Genomic DNA, 16990 nt, shown 5'->3' on the forward strand with positions numbered 1-16990 from the left:
TGCATAATATATAATCGAAAGAGTTGAATAGTATTATTAATTTCTTCTTTTTATGCAATCGCTAAGCCAGTATTATCGTATAACACATCGAAGAAGAATACATAAAATATATGGAGTTTGGAAGTATATTTCTTATTTTGGAAGAATAATAGTTTCCTTAAATATTATAAACAATACCGGGTACCTTTAAGCTCACTAACTTTCTAAAACTTTTACAAATGTTTGTGAATACTATTTTTAACTACCAACATTTCGTAATATTCAATAGCAACTGACATCTTTGTTACATCTACTACCACGTGATATTTATTGTTTTTTTTTTATTTGACACATTACCACCAAAAAGGTTCACCACCGCTTGCTAGATGTCTACGACCAAACACGCAAGCCATTTGCAGTGGCTCAGTTAAAACGCGGGGCCCGCATTCATCGCCCCTAGCCGCCGCTTATAAAATTATATAATAATAATAATAAAGTGGATGTGCTGTGTTTTGGATTTTGTAAACATGGTCGAATGGTAAGGTTTTTGTATAGAAATTTATAATATACTTGTATATTATGTATGTGAAAATACAAAGTTAATAACAACGGGAGTCGGCACGAAAAGATGACTGTAGTTGATAATATTATATAGTGTTGAAAATATTTTTCAAGATTATTATAGTTCAAGTGAAATATTAATTTCATTAAAATACCTTAAAATACAAATAATTATTTATTTAATTGTACGTTACTACTATTTAGCGTCACTGTTTATTTTATAATATACCGCGATCTAATCAGCGTCTTCTTTTTCGTCATCGTCTTAACAAATGCTTTATCCAGTAATAAAGCAATTTAAAATCAACCAGCATGTTGCTGGAATAACTTCTACAGCACATTTGTCAGTTAATTCAAAAACCAAAAGGAATAAGTTACACTGCACAACACCTATTAATTAAGTGCTATAGCTTTGAATACCAACATCAAACCAAAATGTAATAATATATTTAATCATAACACTGGTTTCCTGCAGCATCGCTTGCGTCGACTTTACTTTATTACAGACCAAACTTCACTCGTTTTCTATATTAAAATCCACACCTTATGTTACCCTCTTCAATCTTCGTTTTCGTGACAAAAAGTAACCTTTATTCTGATTCAGTGACAAATGAATTTCAGCGCTAAAATTAATTAACATCGGTTCCGTCGAATTTACGTGAAAACTGAACAAATATAACAAATATTATATATGCGCGAATATAAACATACGTAGTCTTTCATTTATCACTAAAATAACACAATATGTAAAAAAAATAATGTGTGAATCTTACGTAAAAAGAACAACAGTCTGAAAGATGGAAAATCTGGACGGGAACCACAAAACGCTTCGAGAATACAAACAATAGATTGTCATACTTTAGCTGAATAAATATTTTTAAAGTGAAACTTCTTTAGGCGCGTTGAGAGAAAAACTTCAAGGTCTTGTCATGGCAATACCACCACTCATGGAGTAAGGCGACGATTTGGTATCTTTGAATCTTGCCAAAGATGTTTCACTTCTGACACGTATGCACACATGCTCTTTTTTATATTTAACATTTCCCAAAAACAATGTTAACATATATTAATGATAGCTATCCCTAAAACCAACAAGTAAGAGATGCTCTAGAATGGTCCATACCAAGTTCCCACGTGGAGACGAGATGCATGTAATTATGATGAATGCGGAAAGATTAAGACCCCTTCATAACCCTCACTCCTCAGTCGCAATAGAAACTAATGAATAATTGATCATGCATTCGCTGAGTGAATCCTATGCATGCAATATGAACAATTATTTAGCAAGCACAATTTAATTTTATTTCGTACTAGCTTTCCGCCCGTCGCATCGCCCGCTTTGTCTAAAACCCAATAAACTTTATACTTAATTCTTCCTTCAGAATCACTTTATCTTTAAAAAAAAACCTCATCAAAATCTGTCGCGTAGTTTTAAAGATTACAACATACATATAGGGATAGAGACAGCGACTTTTGTTTTATACTATGTAGTCCGGATTGACCCGGGATAAAACACCATAAAATATAGCCTTTGTTCATCAGGGATAATGTAGGATTCCAATGGATTTTTTTAATCAGTCCAGTAGTTACGGAGCTTATTATCCAACCAACAAACAAACTAGCCTTTCTTTATAATATTAGTGTAGATATCAAAGGATATCAGAAAATTAGGGCTAAAACTAAACAAAGCTTTTCCTTACCATTAATTTTATTATATGTATAGAAATAAATCGATCGTTAATTGTCTTCACGCTATGTTATTTTACATCAAAATGAGAGTAATGACAAGTTTTAAAAACGTTGTCAGTTGTGATACCAGCATTAGCTTAGAGGAAAAAGTTGTATTCATTACATAATATTTCTTGAGTTTTAATAATATAACTAAAACAAAGAAATCCATCAAAATTTATTAGTTTCAATTTCTGTTGAAGACGAACTGTTAAAATTAAACATTGCTCTCAATATTTTATTTCGCGTGTTTGGTAATAACTCTGTTTACTTTAATTTTATAATAAGTAAACAACCCCGTGAATTCTAACTGAAATTTAAGGAACTGATGCGAATAAATAAATAAAGTTGATGTTTTTACCATAGTAGCTAACCGTAATAATTATGCTTATTATCCAATATTAAAAAAAAAACACAATATTATAAACGAAAAATACTTAATACTAGCTGTGCTCCACGTTTTACCCGCTCCTGTTGGTCTTAGCGAGATGACAATATATCTATACTAGCCGCGCCGCGCGGTTTCACCCGCATGGCTCCCCTCCCGTTGGTCTTAGCGTGATGATATATCGCCTATAGCCTTCCTCGATAAATGTGCTATCTAACATCGAAAGAATTTTTCAAATCGGACCAGTAGTTCCTGAGATTAGCGTGTTCAAACAAACAAACAAACAAACAAACTCTTCAGCTTTATAATATTAGTATAGATTATAGATGATGATGATAATAGATGATTAAATAGACTATCTAACATCGAAAGAATTATTCAAATCGGACCAGTAGTACCCGAGACTAGGGTGTTCATACAAACCAACAAACAAACTCTTCAGTTTTATGATATTAGTACAGGTTAGCACTTTTTAACCCACTATTCGGGATAACAAACAATTCCCTCATTACATTTGTTATACAAAGAAAATACGGAACGAAATACATTACTGCTGAAACCTTCATTAGAAGCGTCTGCGTGTTACAAATTAATAACACTAGTACATGCTAATTTAACAACAGTCATACGAGTGACGTCATTTTAATTTAATATTTTATCGACAAAAAAGTTAAGGTTACTGTGAAACATCTAACGAAGGACTTATTGAAATGAAGGAGAAAGGACCTTTATTTTATGCATTTACCAACACATTTTGCGATTGATTTTAATAGATTTTACACAAAAACGTCATATCTGCTATGATATTATAGAGTATACTTAGACTATTGACTCTACATTTGGTACTTTGCTTTACGTAAAGCAAAGTAAGTTCATTTATGAAATGAAATATTTTATACTAGCGACCCGCCCCGGCTTCGCACGGGTGCAATGCTGATACTAAATACACTACAGAAAAACTGTGAACGTTGTATATAAAAACATAGCCTCGCCCGCTCCGGCTTCGCACGGGTATAAAATAGATAGCCGGGCGGCCGGCCTGTAGCGCTGCAAACGCTACGTCCCGCAATTTTTAAATCTGTAATATCTTCGAAAATATTCACTTAAATCATACGGTATAAAGGGCCATATAGATCTATATTAAATGAACAATGTATTCAAGGTATTTAATTGGTTAAGGATTAATGCTGTATTGGTTAAAATCGCATCGAAAATTAGCCATTATTTGTCGTAAAAAGTAAATGACAAAAAAAAGTTATTGTGGGTTATCCATAAGAGATAGACATATACCATCGCGGACTTTTCTGTAGACCTTTTCAATGTGTATAATACTTAGTACATTATTTTGATAAAACTCGTAGGGTTCAGCCTGCGTTTGCAATTTAAGCGGAAAAAATGTAATTTTTTACGACATCACATTAGAAACCTCAAAAATAACAGTATTTCTCCACTATTTAATGGATGTTATTATATATATATAAAGATTCCTCTTGAATCACTCTATCTATTAAAAAAAACCGCATCAAAATCCGTTGCGTAGTTTCAAAGATTTAAGCGTACAAAGGGACATAGGGACATAGGGACAGGGAAAGCGACTTTGTTTTATACTATGTAGTGATGATTAACGATCGTTTCTAAAATATATAATGAATTAACAATAAACGTCAGAAATGTGATGAGATTTTGTAAAATGTGTCATTCATTAAAAATATGTAATATGTTATATGCTTGTTCCGAGATTTGATAAGTTTGAAACATAAAAGATTAGAATTTTTCTTTTTATATAAGTTCAACAGCTCATTAAAACCACGAATTAACCGGTGTCGAAATAAAAATGTTTCAAAATTTACGAATCTCATTTCTAGGAATTCAACCGGAATCGAATTTTGATCTGAGAAAGTTGTTTATGAAAGTTCCTGCTACAAATAGCTCTATTTTCACATTTAAATAAAATATGTATTAGCATTATTTCCCGATCATTTTTATATAAATTTCCGAGATTTTAAAAAACCAATAACAATATATTTTATATGCTCATTGGTAACATAACCAATCATATTATAACATTTCTAACTGCTATATGTACATTTTTGGGGATCAAAATTCCCTACCACATTAGTTTCACACACACAAATTGATTCTCGTGGCAGTCGGTTAAAAACTGCACATCTCGAGATCTTTTGTGAGTCGATTAAAGACGTTGTTCCTATCGCGTGAAGGTTAACCATTATAAATGGCTATGGCCAATTGAGACGAAATGTCAGGAAGAAGTTATGAGGTATTACCGTTGTAGTTCGTCCGCTTAAAATGTTTTACGCAACTCTTTCCGGTTAATAATTTCTATGTAAAATTATCTACTTAAAGGGAAAGATAAAGGGAAAGGGATCGCTAAGTAGTAAATTAAGAAGTCAATAGTCATGGATATTATGGACCGCTCTTAATATTAGCGATTTTCAAAGATTTTTTTTGTACGGATTAAATCTTTTAAATTGTCAAGACAAACAACATCTGTAGTCGTGGCATGTCTACGTTCGCAAAGTATTTTAACGTCTAAAGAATAATTATTATAATTATTTATTTAGGAACATAATCCTATTAGGTACCTACTTATATATCGCATATAGCATCGAAATAATAAACATCAGGAGAAAGTTTACAGATGTTTTACGTATTATTATTTTTCGTCATGCCCAAGATCAAAAAAGTGTACAGGAAAATATGCTATAGTAAATATTGTGCTTTCCAACAATAATAATAAAGATCATTAATCACCAATATTTCCTTTTGACTCACATTACGAAATTAGATTAAAAAGCAAAAACAATTAAATTAATAACTTTAAATAAGCCGGTATAGGAGTTCAACATTTGTTTTGTTGTGGTTGCGAACCTCAACTTTATAACTTCCACGTATAATTTTCATATTGCAAGTTGTTAGAACTTCTTCTATAAATGTTAAATAAAAACATTTTACATTGATGCTCTGATTCTATTACATATAATAAAGGTATAGAAGACTGTCTGTTGTCCAGCTTTCGCATAAAAAATACTGTATATGTTTTGATGAAACTTTCTTGTTATAAATCTATTGTTCCTCAGCAACTTAAAAACGCTTTAATTTACTGAAGATTTTTATTTGAAATCGAATCTACGCACGCGTGGAATAATAAATAAGTTGCTATATTCCATTTTTATTAATTGTTGTGTCTATTCGGTCTAGTCAGTCAAGTCTGAGAATGAATCTATATTATCTATGTTGTTGTATACTTAGGTATATACAATTACAATACCTGTTGTATACAAGGTAATTAGGCTGTCCTGGAAGAACAACGGATCGTAGGTCGGCTAATTATTATTATCTAATACAAATTTATAAGCCATCTTTTAAATAAGGTTAATGAGTTCGACGCTTTGATTTGAAAAAAACTGCTTAGTTCTCAGAAGTTTAGAATTATTTTGTTATATAGGGAGAGAAGCTTTTTTTCAAGTTAAATTAAAATGTATTAACAGTGTCCTTGTGTCTTATCTTATCAAAATAAAACATTTAAGGCGGAATTAAAACAAGTAATTACAGTTTTTTAAACAATTTCATTATGTGTTTTTTTTTTTGTTAAAAATTTATGCTTATTTAATGTTATTGCCTCTGTGAGTACCTTTTGAATTGGTTATTCGAAAGATATTAATAGATCAAATGGATAAGAAACTCTTTACTAAAAACTAGATAAAAAATAAAAATAAACAAAAAACCACCAACCAAAGGTTTCGACCCCTGCACGTTACGTTACACGATCCGACGCGTTGATATCTTTGGGGAATACTTCACGCTAATTGAACCACTGGTATCCAATATCAATATTATTATAAATAAATAGTTCCTTCCTTTCCTGCTATTTCATGGAAAAAGCATTCCAATTCAATCATATTTTCATACAATAATAATTCTAACTCTATCTAGCCAACTGCGCAGAAATTAATACTGTATACTTACTAGTATTCGTGGAATTGCAAGTATAATAACATTTAGTTTTTCAATATAACATTATAATATGAACGTTGTGCTCATATTCTCATAACAGATGAGAATATGAGCACCACGTTCTCAAGAACAGACAAAAGCTATACCGAAAATTCGATTCGATAAAATTTTTAATTTTTAATAATTTGTTTAAAATTTCCTTTAAGACGATACACAAAAAAAAATCCACTGCTTGGCGGGCGGAGTCTAATAGCTCGCTATCGCGAACGCGGGTGTGCGCGAAGTCATTCTTGCAAACTCGCCGCGCTGCCGCTGGCCGACTCGGGACAAACATGTATGGAGTCGTCATACAGTTATAATATTGTTATACATTTATTCAATTGTTGATTTATTGGTTTTATTTTCTTGCTTATAAACAAATAATCTTCTTTCCAACAACTACTTAGACATTATTAATAATTATTATTATTTCGTAATGTTTACTTTATTACAAAATAATACAGGTTATAAATAATCTTTAAAATAACAAAAAATATTGTTACTCTGAAAAAATGAAATGGTAATCAATAACGCGGACTACTGAATTGATTTAGATAGAATTTGATGCTGACGTAGATATTACATCATGCCCAGATATGAAAGGTACTATTTCTGAAAGAAGTTATAAACCCTAATTCTTCTCAGTCAAAGTCAAGAGTGGAAGATATCACTAATACAGTAAAACTGATGCGAAACTTTGGATGTTAATTTGTATATTTTTTTGTTAGTTGTTACTTAATCACGTCAAGACTACATTACCAATTTTGATAAAATATAGCTAATTGCCTGGATTTACACATAGGATACTTTTTATCCGAACTGAACACTTCTGTGAGATAAAACAGGATTCACGATATAATCTAATTCCAAGTGGGCAAAGCCGCGGTCGGAATGATATTTTTTTAAATAGAAAAATTGTTTAAAAAAAAACACAAAATATATTGACGCATGTATTTATTTTTTGCACTCTATTATAATTGTAATTATTCATTACAAATAATCAAAATAAAATAGCCAGAACAAAGTTAGGCCCTGGTAGGGTAGGTAGGCAGGTACAGCAATGTGAGACGAACACTGGCTTATTTATACCAATAATAATGTTTTATAAACATTAAATTAAGTTTACAACAAAAATACATAATATTAGCTAATGTGAAAACGAATCAACCAATCATCCCACAACAATGAAATGTGCACACAAATATTCATCCAAATCGGTTCATGTGATTAGGAGGAGTGACTGCAGCGCCATCTTCCGGGCCCAATTGTGTTTCCAGATCACCCAGGAACTCAATTTAATATACTTACACAACATTTTTCGAAATTAAAACTCACATTACTATGTAAATATGAATATAAACCTGTTTTAGTACTAAGCAATTTCCCGCATAGGTGTAGTAAGTATAAATGAAATAAATATCAACATCAAATTCTTTATACAACATACTTATCTACCACCTACTAAGAAATGTAATTCTTGAAATTTTTTCGTATTTTTTTTAAATATAATACTACTCCAATGAGCTCCTGTTCCATATCACGTCCGCCATACTTCCACTAAGTTCACCATGATTTTTTATTTCTTTGCACTTTGTTGCTTTTTGCTAAAAATGGAATCATGCGATAAAACCAGTAGAACGTTGATAACATACATTTTTGACTGAATAAAGGTACTTACGAAGGAGTGGGTTCACATTGTGAACAATCAGTGGGTTTATTTTCCTTCTGGATTCCGGATTTCTGAAAAGATTATCTATGCTATAAATGAAAAAAATCTTACACATTCGTTATGTACTTAAAACAGGGGTAAATATCAAACATCGTCTATAATACCATTATCATCAAATTTAAAATAAAACCAACTTCTTCATTAATTTGTTCCAATTGTAAGCATTCTTTTTTCTCCAACCTTTATGTTTCTTCTTATTTTCTTTATTGTCCCCATTTGTCTCATTTTGTCTTATCGTGTTGTCACCCTTTTTTACGATTGCGCGAGCGACACAAGTTCCCCGTGTGACGGCCGTAGCGGGAATGACTCGTGCAGCGATCGGGGTAGGAAGGTACAGGGCGGCTCTCGCTATATTGGCTGGTCGCGCGCTAATTTCAAGTATTTCTTGTTTATTTCAAAACCATCGCATATTTCAAAATTCTAAATCGGTAGACGTATAGGTTGTATATTTTGTAGTTAATATCCAAAAAGTCGTAACTTTACGTTTGTTATTTTGAAGATGCCAGAGATTATAAAAAAATAACAATGAGAACTTTGTATTTTTTTTCTATCGAGAAAATATCATGGAATCATGTTTCTAAAACGGTAGACGTATTGTGTTACTATTGAACTTTCTTGTCAAGAATTTTCATCACGACAACTTTAATAATATAAAAATTACGAAGGTTTGAAAAGGGCCGTAAATGTTAGAAAAATTAATTCATCACCTTAAAACGATAGAAGTATAGTAGAAGAATTGTAACAAAATCAATACTAAAAAATGAAGTGTTAAACAAATAACCATAATTTATTATTTACTAGCTGTGCTCCGCGGTTTTACCCGTAGTGCTCCGCCCTGTTGGTCTTAGCGTGATGATATAGCCTATATCCTTCCTCGATAAATGGGCTATCTAACACCGAAAGAATTTTTCAAATCAGACCAGTAGTTCTCGAGATTAGCGCGTTCAAACAAAGAAACAAACTCTTCAGCTTTATAATATTATAAGTATATAGATATATTCCCAAGAAACAGAAGGAAAAGTTTAACTTAATCACGTGTAGATTCAAGGAGTCATTTCTTGTCGGAAAATAGTTACATTTAATATATTAAGATTGGTTCCTTATCAATCTTAATAAAAGTTTCTCGTACATTAATATTTCAGTTATTTCTCGGCTATTTTATGTAGGCGGATAGTGCAGTTCTATTTCTACGATTTCAGTAGTCGAATAATAAGGGCATTTAACAGCTTTTCTGATGACATTTCCACTGATATTTTAGAATTAACTTTAAAAAAAACAGAGTAGGTTCATGATTAGGACATACATTCAACGTCTACTAACTATAAATACATATAGTATACTATTTTTAGCTTAATCGCTTTTCGTAATCCCATTTCATATAACTAAATAAATTATCATAAAATTTCTCATCAAGCTAAATCTTCAACATCTGAAGAGTTTCTTCATACAATCTCCTCACACGTCATTTTAGCCAAGAGGCTTACATCTGAATTCGGCTAAAATAACATAATTTCTGAACATAAACACCATATAACTGGATGAGATGCCAATCTGGTTCCCGTATGAACGTAAATTACAGGCTAAAGGTCAGAACACACTGACACGCGATGCGACCAATGCTATGAAGAGATAAGAAGGCCATTAACTAATCAAATGACATATTATTAGGTAAAAAGTACACGTCAGTCACGCCACTCCGCCCAAGGATCATACTAATGATAACACAACACAGTAACATAATAAAAGAAGCAATTTCTGTAAAGCCAGGCGGTATTTTTAAAATTGAACTTGAACAATGAACATGACGCATGAAAGTTCTTATGGAAAGAAAATCCGAAAAGGGGTAATAGGGCAGATCAACAGGGGTAGCTAGTTTTATATAACAACACATAATTTAACAATACGTTCGCAGTGTTCCTAATGCTGTGAATCGTCATGGGCGGCGACTATCACCTACCATCATATGAGTCGCCAGCTCCATTTTATCCTTATAGGTACTCCAAAAAACGCGCATATTCCAAATCACGTCCATGCTATCAGTGTGCACCAGCCCTTTTATTAAGCCTGGTTCATTCTACATTGGTTTTCAACCGTTCCCGTATTGCTCGCGGCTTTACCAAGTTCATCCAGTGTTAATATTATATGAGAAGTTTGCGAGGTTTCCGCTTGGTTAGAATTTGTGTGGAAAATACTGTATCGATTAGTGTAAACTCTTGGTATAGTTATAGCTTGTTATTTGTGTTGGATTGGAGGGATTGTGACGTCTAAGAAAATCATGAACATGGTAAATGTATTTTATAGATATAGTAAAGTACCTATATACTTAGCTATAATTATATGTATATAGTTAAAAATATAATAACAGATTAGTATCATCATTATAGTATTTATTCTTTTGGTAGTTTTGTTGTTCCAAAGTGTTAAAATGTCATTAAAATATTTATAAATAAAAAAATTACAGTCATCAGGAAAATATAAAGCGATACTCAATATTCTTTTGTAGAGTTTGACGAGTAAATTCAATGCGGAATCCTAAAAATATAATATTATGAGCTAACACTAATATTATATATTTATTATCATAATATAATATCGGCAGTTGAAGGTTCAGTTCTATCGATTGTTCCGAGTGTTAATTGTGCTAAAGAAATTTGAGGTAATACTTTATAATTTTGATACTTACGCGTTTATGTTTCAACGTTAAAGAACCTTTCAAGTTTCTAGGAAGCATAATTTTTGTTCTTTCAAAATAAATAAGGGAACATACGGTAAAAAATTATAGAATTAAGTATACTTTACTGATACTCTAACTACCAGATAATAATTGAGAATAAATTAAAAAAGTTATATTGCGTGATGGAACAAAAAGAAAACTACTTTAAGGTTGTAATAATTTATCAGTGATATCTTCTGTTATATTTAACAAGCTGTCACGTGAAACGAAATAAATATTTTTTTTCTTTTTTACAACATTTTCCATAAAGCTATAATAAATAATTGGTCATAGCGTAATAGCTCTATCTAATCTTATACTATTATAATATTATAAAGCTGAAGAGTTTGTTTGTTTGAACGCGCTAATCTAAGGAACTCCTGATCCGATTTGAAAAATTATTTCAGTGTTAGATAGCCTATGTTATGTTAGATAGGCTATATATCATCAGCTAAGACCAATATAAACGGGGCGCAGCTAGTTCTCAATAAATAGAGAGTATCAAAAATGTTTTTTCGATTGGAACTAGTAGTTCCTGAGTATATGTTATGTGTCCTGTGATTTAGGCGTTACTTACTGTGAGTTAGTTCGTTTTAAGATATATTCAAACAAATCTGCTGTTTTCTGATATTAGTATAGATATAAAGAAGGTGTTTATATTCCTTAATAATAACCTTTTTAAGTACCTAGTGACCTCTTGATCCTCCTTCCTCAGTGCAACTATCTCTCTAATTCAAACTCAAACTCAAACATTTATTTATTTTCCGCACCATCTGGATGGTTGGCGCTCCACCACTGTCCGCTTCACCCGCAACTTCCTTCCGCGTACGGTGAAACTGTGGAACGATTTGCCACCTGCGGTGTTCCCGAAAAGAAAAGAGCTTATTTGTCCATAAAAGGCCGGCAAAGCACCTGCAACACTTCTAGTGTTACAAGTGTATATGGGCGGTGGTGACCACTTAGCATCAGGTGGCCCACCTGCCCCTTTGCTTGCTCTGACATAAAAAAAATGTTGTGTGGTTTTATGAAACCACGGTAAAAGTGAAACTGTTCGAACGGTTCCGAACACTGCTTTGTGTAGCGCATGTCGCGTGTCGGTCGGCTGCCGAGTAGGTATACCTACTCGGCAGCCGCGATACACGCGACATGCGCTACACAGACCAAAAAGTTTGAGACGATGTAATAAAAGTTTCACTTTAAAAAAAAATCTATTAGACTTCTTAAAGAAGCACTTTTGAAACATCATTACATATTTTTAACATTTACCTTAAACCAAATGCAACATCTAAGGGTTCTACATTGTGAAGAACTTAGAATTAAACACACCTTTTTAAAATTAGTCTCTTCCTAGCTAAAGAGTCACCAACCACTTGCTCAAGTAAATTTGAATACGCGAGGATCAAAAATTTAATATTAATATAGATCTCATAGCACTTCAAGTATGATTTATTCAATTACCCTAGACCACCTATGACGTGCCTATCGTTGTTAATATCATGTGCTAAGTAGGAAGTCATGTCGCATTGTCTTGTCATCATCTATTTACCAATATCATACTTGCTAATATATTAGGTAGTGTTTTAAGAAACTGTTGTATGTATTTGAATTGATTTTTCAGATAAATATATTTCTATATGGGTTGCTCAAAGGAAATCGGTAGTGTGATAAAGCTGCCAATTTTTTATATGCTGTAGGAGAATAAAGTGGAACCAACCAAAGCCAAAAGCTTTTATTTTGTATTTTATTGGTTTGAACATTTCAGTAAATATTGCACAATGTATGTGAATGGCGTATAGAAAAAAATTAGATCAATACATTGTTTCGTAATCTATAAATGGGAAAAACTAATATCATAAATTGGAAAGTAACTATTTGTTTGTAATATTTCAGTCTTTTTCAATCAATAATTATGTTTGTGTACATGGATAAAATAAAAAGTACGATAGAGTATAATGCTTAAACTCAATGACAAAATAATTAAAACTAAACATGGTACCTTTAGCGTATTCGTTTTTATTAGATAACTTTTAGTAATAAATAAATAAATGAAAATATTAAATCTTATATTTATCATCAAATCATCTGAATTTTCATAACTACCTTTACCTTTTAACTATGCCCGTAATTAAGGGGTCAAGTCTGAAGAGTGTAGATTTACCGCAAAGCCAGAAAAGGACATAAAATAAGCAATTGTCAACTTTTGCTCGCATTACCCACGTTGCCGGCTGGCCCTTACGATAAGAGGACGTTGTGGACTTAATCCATTCATCTTAAAAAGGAGCATTAAATCGTATATCAACTGAAAGAGTGAAAAGTAAGAATTGTAGTTAGAAGTTACAACGTATAAAATTTGCAACCCAGACGTTTTTTTATCAATAAGTAAACGGACTTATTGTAATTAAAAATTATCCCGCGCCATTTCCACAAATAGCTATCGTATTTTAGGTATCATCTAATATCTCTCTCGTATCTCTATAAAATTTCATTCAAATCGGTTTAGTGGTCAGCGCGAAGAAACACATAGACCGACAGATGGAGTTACTTTCACATTTAGATATAATACCTATTTTATGTAAGGATCCACATTCAGCCATATACCACTCGCATCAATTTATACTTTGAATGCATAATCCAACAAGCTTAATTGATTTATAGCTTCGAGCATTCAAATGTCTAGGTTTCAAATCCATACTAATATTATAAATGCGAAAGTAACTCTGTCTGTCTGTCTGTTACTCAATCACGCCTTAACTACTGAACCAATTTTCATGAAATTTGGTATAGATATATTTTGATACCCGAGAAAGGACATAGGCTACTTTTTATCCCGGGAAAATGACGCAATCCCGGAAATCCCACGGGAACGGGAACTATGCGGGTTTTTCTTTGACTGACCAAAGTCAGCCAATAGGATCCTGTTACTAAGGCGAAATATCAGCTGTCTATTGTTTTCTCATATAAAGTAAAGCTAAAATTGAGCAGAAGAACTTTTAAACATACATAAGGAAAATCTCTGTGAAAAATTCAAAATGCGTTTTGCAGGATAATTCTAATTATTATTTGTTCATAACGTTTTCATAATGTTTGTTTATACTGTACTGATATCTCGCTGGGAAATAGCAAATTTATAATACATTATGATTTATTGACATCAATATGAATGGTGATTCCTCTCTTCTTTTAAACAATGTTGCGATCATGCAGTTTCAAATCCTTCCAAGTTTCAATCAGTTTATTTGATCTTGATTACGTAAGTCTTATAATGCAACAAAGAGGCCTTGCTAATCTGGTATCCACTTGGTTTCCTCCAAGGAATGTTATTACTCTGAAAATAAAATTATCTTAATTAATTGCTTTTTAGTACTACAAAAAAACTTGGTGGCGAAGAAGCTTTGTTTAAACGGTAACCCTTTGTTCTAAACGCTCTTTGAGAGAATTCATTAGCAAGAACCTTGATTCGTGACCCGATTAAACTTCAAAATAGACCTTGGGATATTTCTTAGGAAACCTAACCCATGGTAATATTGCATGGCTGATTTCTAGGACAAAGCATGACGACATTTATTAACTATAGAAGTGAAAATGAATCAAGTTTGAAATTTGGAATAAAGTTTAGCATGACATTCATGAAACCGTTACGAAATTTTAGTTATTATTACAAATACTAATGCAATAATAAAGTATTCCCGACGTATACTTTCAGTGGAAAAAGATTTATGATACTGGTCAGTGGTCGTCTAGCGTCATAACCCCTCGAAACAAGCGACAACAACAACCTCGAAGACATCATGATAGCCCCCCAGGTGTATCTAATCTTTAAAGTTAAAAGCCAATGTTATAACGAAGGGAAATTAAAAACTAACACCACTTTATAATTCTCACCATAGTTATACCAAGAAATAGCGCCTTGGAAAAGCCGCAAATAAGTGGTACTGCTATCGATTTCATTCATATTAAATCAGTCGAGTGTACCAGTTAGGTAACTTATTTGTTCCAGTTACGTAAATTGTTTTTAAGACAATAATCAAGTCACGCAGTGTCATTATTTTAGCCGAGTGAAGTTCGCAAATTTGTTACATTGCGAAGTTTCAACTTATTGCTAATTATACAAATTTTATAATTTAGATGAAAACTTTAGTTAAGAGCACGCTATTTTAAGTTACAAGTATTAATTTTAATTCATAGTGTGCCTTTGTGTAATGTCATGTGACTAGTCAAATGATATTCATTTCATTGGCCGAAATTTATAGATATTATGACATTGTAACCTTGATATAAATTTATAAAGAATAGAAAAAAATCGATCACGAGGCGGGACTCGAACCCGCGTCTTTTCGCGCCAAACCGGCGCGGATGCCTGACTTTTTTCTTCTGAATTTTTTCTATTCTTTATTAATTTATATTTATTAAGCATTTTGAATGCCATAAAACCAAAAATATAAACTGTGAAATTACAGATCGACTAACTTAAATGTATTCTCTCGATGCCCGATATAATATGCCCGAATATATAAGACCTCAAAATTTCAATCCATGGAATTATACAATAATAAGAAAGAAATAATCTCTCATATAATAAGTTTGTTACCAAAAAATTTGCATCTCTTACAAAGAAAATTAAGCTCTACTTTAAGTCACTTATAGTTCATTTTCCTTTCAGATATCCGAGCGGCATTGTAATGTCCGCACCCGAGCCCGCCGCATTTCCCACAGAAGATGTTTAAATGCATTTGGAAGACTACATTATTCTTTTTAATATGGTAAGTTTGTTTTAATTGATTAGTGATAAAATTATAAGTAAATGGTTTTAAATGGACCCATAAAACCTCGTTTTTTCACAATAAAAACTTATGAAAAGAGACTTATTTATGTCGTTGATATAATAATTTATTATTTCTTTCTAAATATAGAAACGACGATAAAAGCAACTGTTCTTTTTTAAATTGAATTTCTGATAAGGTGCTAATAATAGACTATTAATTACAAACACTTGTTAAAGTTCACACAGGAACATCGTAAAGCAATAGCTTCAGTGCAATTATTTTATTTTTAAATTCATGTTCTTTCATAAAATCATTCGTGATAAGGAATACAAAAGAGGTAAAACGAATATTATATCTTATAGTTGTTTAATAACATTTTAGAAGTATGCTTATTTCTAAACTCGTTGGGTATTAGGTTAGGTAAAACGAGACGGTATCAGAAAAGCTACCGTAAAATATCATTTAATATAACAATTTCAAGAAAATAATACGAATCTTCTTAGCAATCTAAACTAAAGACTGTATACTTAAATAAAATAAATAAATCTAAATTCTATACGTAAAATAATTAATGAAAATAATTAATTAAAACACATAAAACCGCACTACTTATAAGCACTTAGAAGTCAGCATACCTATAATAAAAGAGCTTACGTAAACACATTCTATTTTGGATTAATATTCTAGTACACACAATAATCCAACCTTTACATTTTATATTTAGCTTTTATACCAGTGAATTTTATATGAAGTTATCTGAATGGGTTTTGATAAATAAAATTCCTCAGCAATTTATTGAGCGTAAAGATAGACACTAAAAAATATTCCACGTAGTACCTAGACTGTCTGCGAGACCTTGCAAGTAATAATGTTACATGATAATATAAGGAATAAGAATATAATATACATATACAAAATATGATAAATGCGAAAGTCTTTCTGTACATCAGCGATTTGAATTTAATTTGGATGAAAATAGAGAAAGAAGGCTTAAATATAGACCACTATTTTTCAACCAATCCCTAATTTTCAGCTGAAGACTAAATTTTTCCCCTGGCTTTATCTGCAACTAAAACTGCGACACATCAAATTAGGTATACAGAAATAAAACACAG

General features: G+C 31.8%; 1 protein-coding gene and 1 long non-coding RNA gene across 2 annotated transcripts in view; one reads left to right on the forward strand and one right to left on the reverse strand.

Annotated features, from left to right (window-relative positions):
• Positions 1–419: 419 nt before the first annotated feature.
• Positions 420–16990, forward strand: part of alka (glycine receptor subunit alpha alkaliphile) — a 36185-nt gene continuing 19614 nt past the window's right edge. Inside the window, exons 1-2 of the mRNA XM_090110505.1 lie at positions 420–517; positions 15773–15872. Coding sequence (XP_089966631.1) covers positions 15829–15872 — 44 coding nt within the window. The 5' untranslated portion in view covers positions 420–517; positions 15773–15828. The remainder of the gene's footprint in view (positions 518–15772; positions 15873–16990) is intronic.
• On the reverse strand, positions 7550–9088 carry LOC149902569 (uncharacterized). The gene is made up of 3 exons (XR_016457565.1): positions 8534–9088; positions 8349–8410; positions 7550–8274 (listed from the first exon to the last, which is right to left on the reverse strand). It is a non-coding gene; the product is annotated as an uncharacterized LOC149902569 (long non-coding RNA).

Source organism: Colias eurytheme, chromosome 15, assembly GCF_061535395.1.
Source record: "Colias eurytheme isolate Ceu_HAF_F1 chromosome 15, ilColEury1 Martin Lab GWU primary, whole genome shotgun sequence".
NCBI classification, from domain to species: Eukaryota; Metazoa; Arthropoda; class Insecta; order Lepidoptera; family Pieridae; genus Colias; species Colias eurytheme.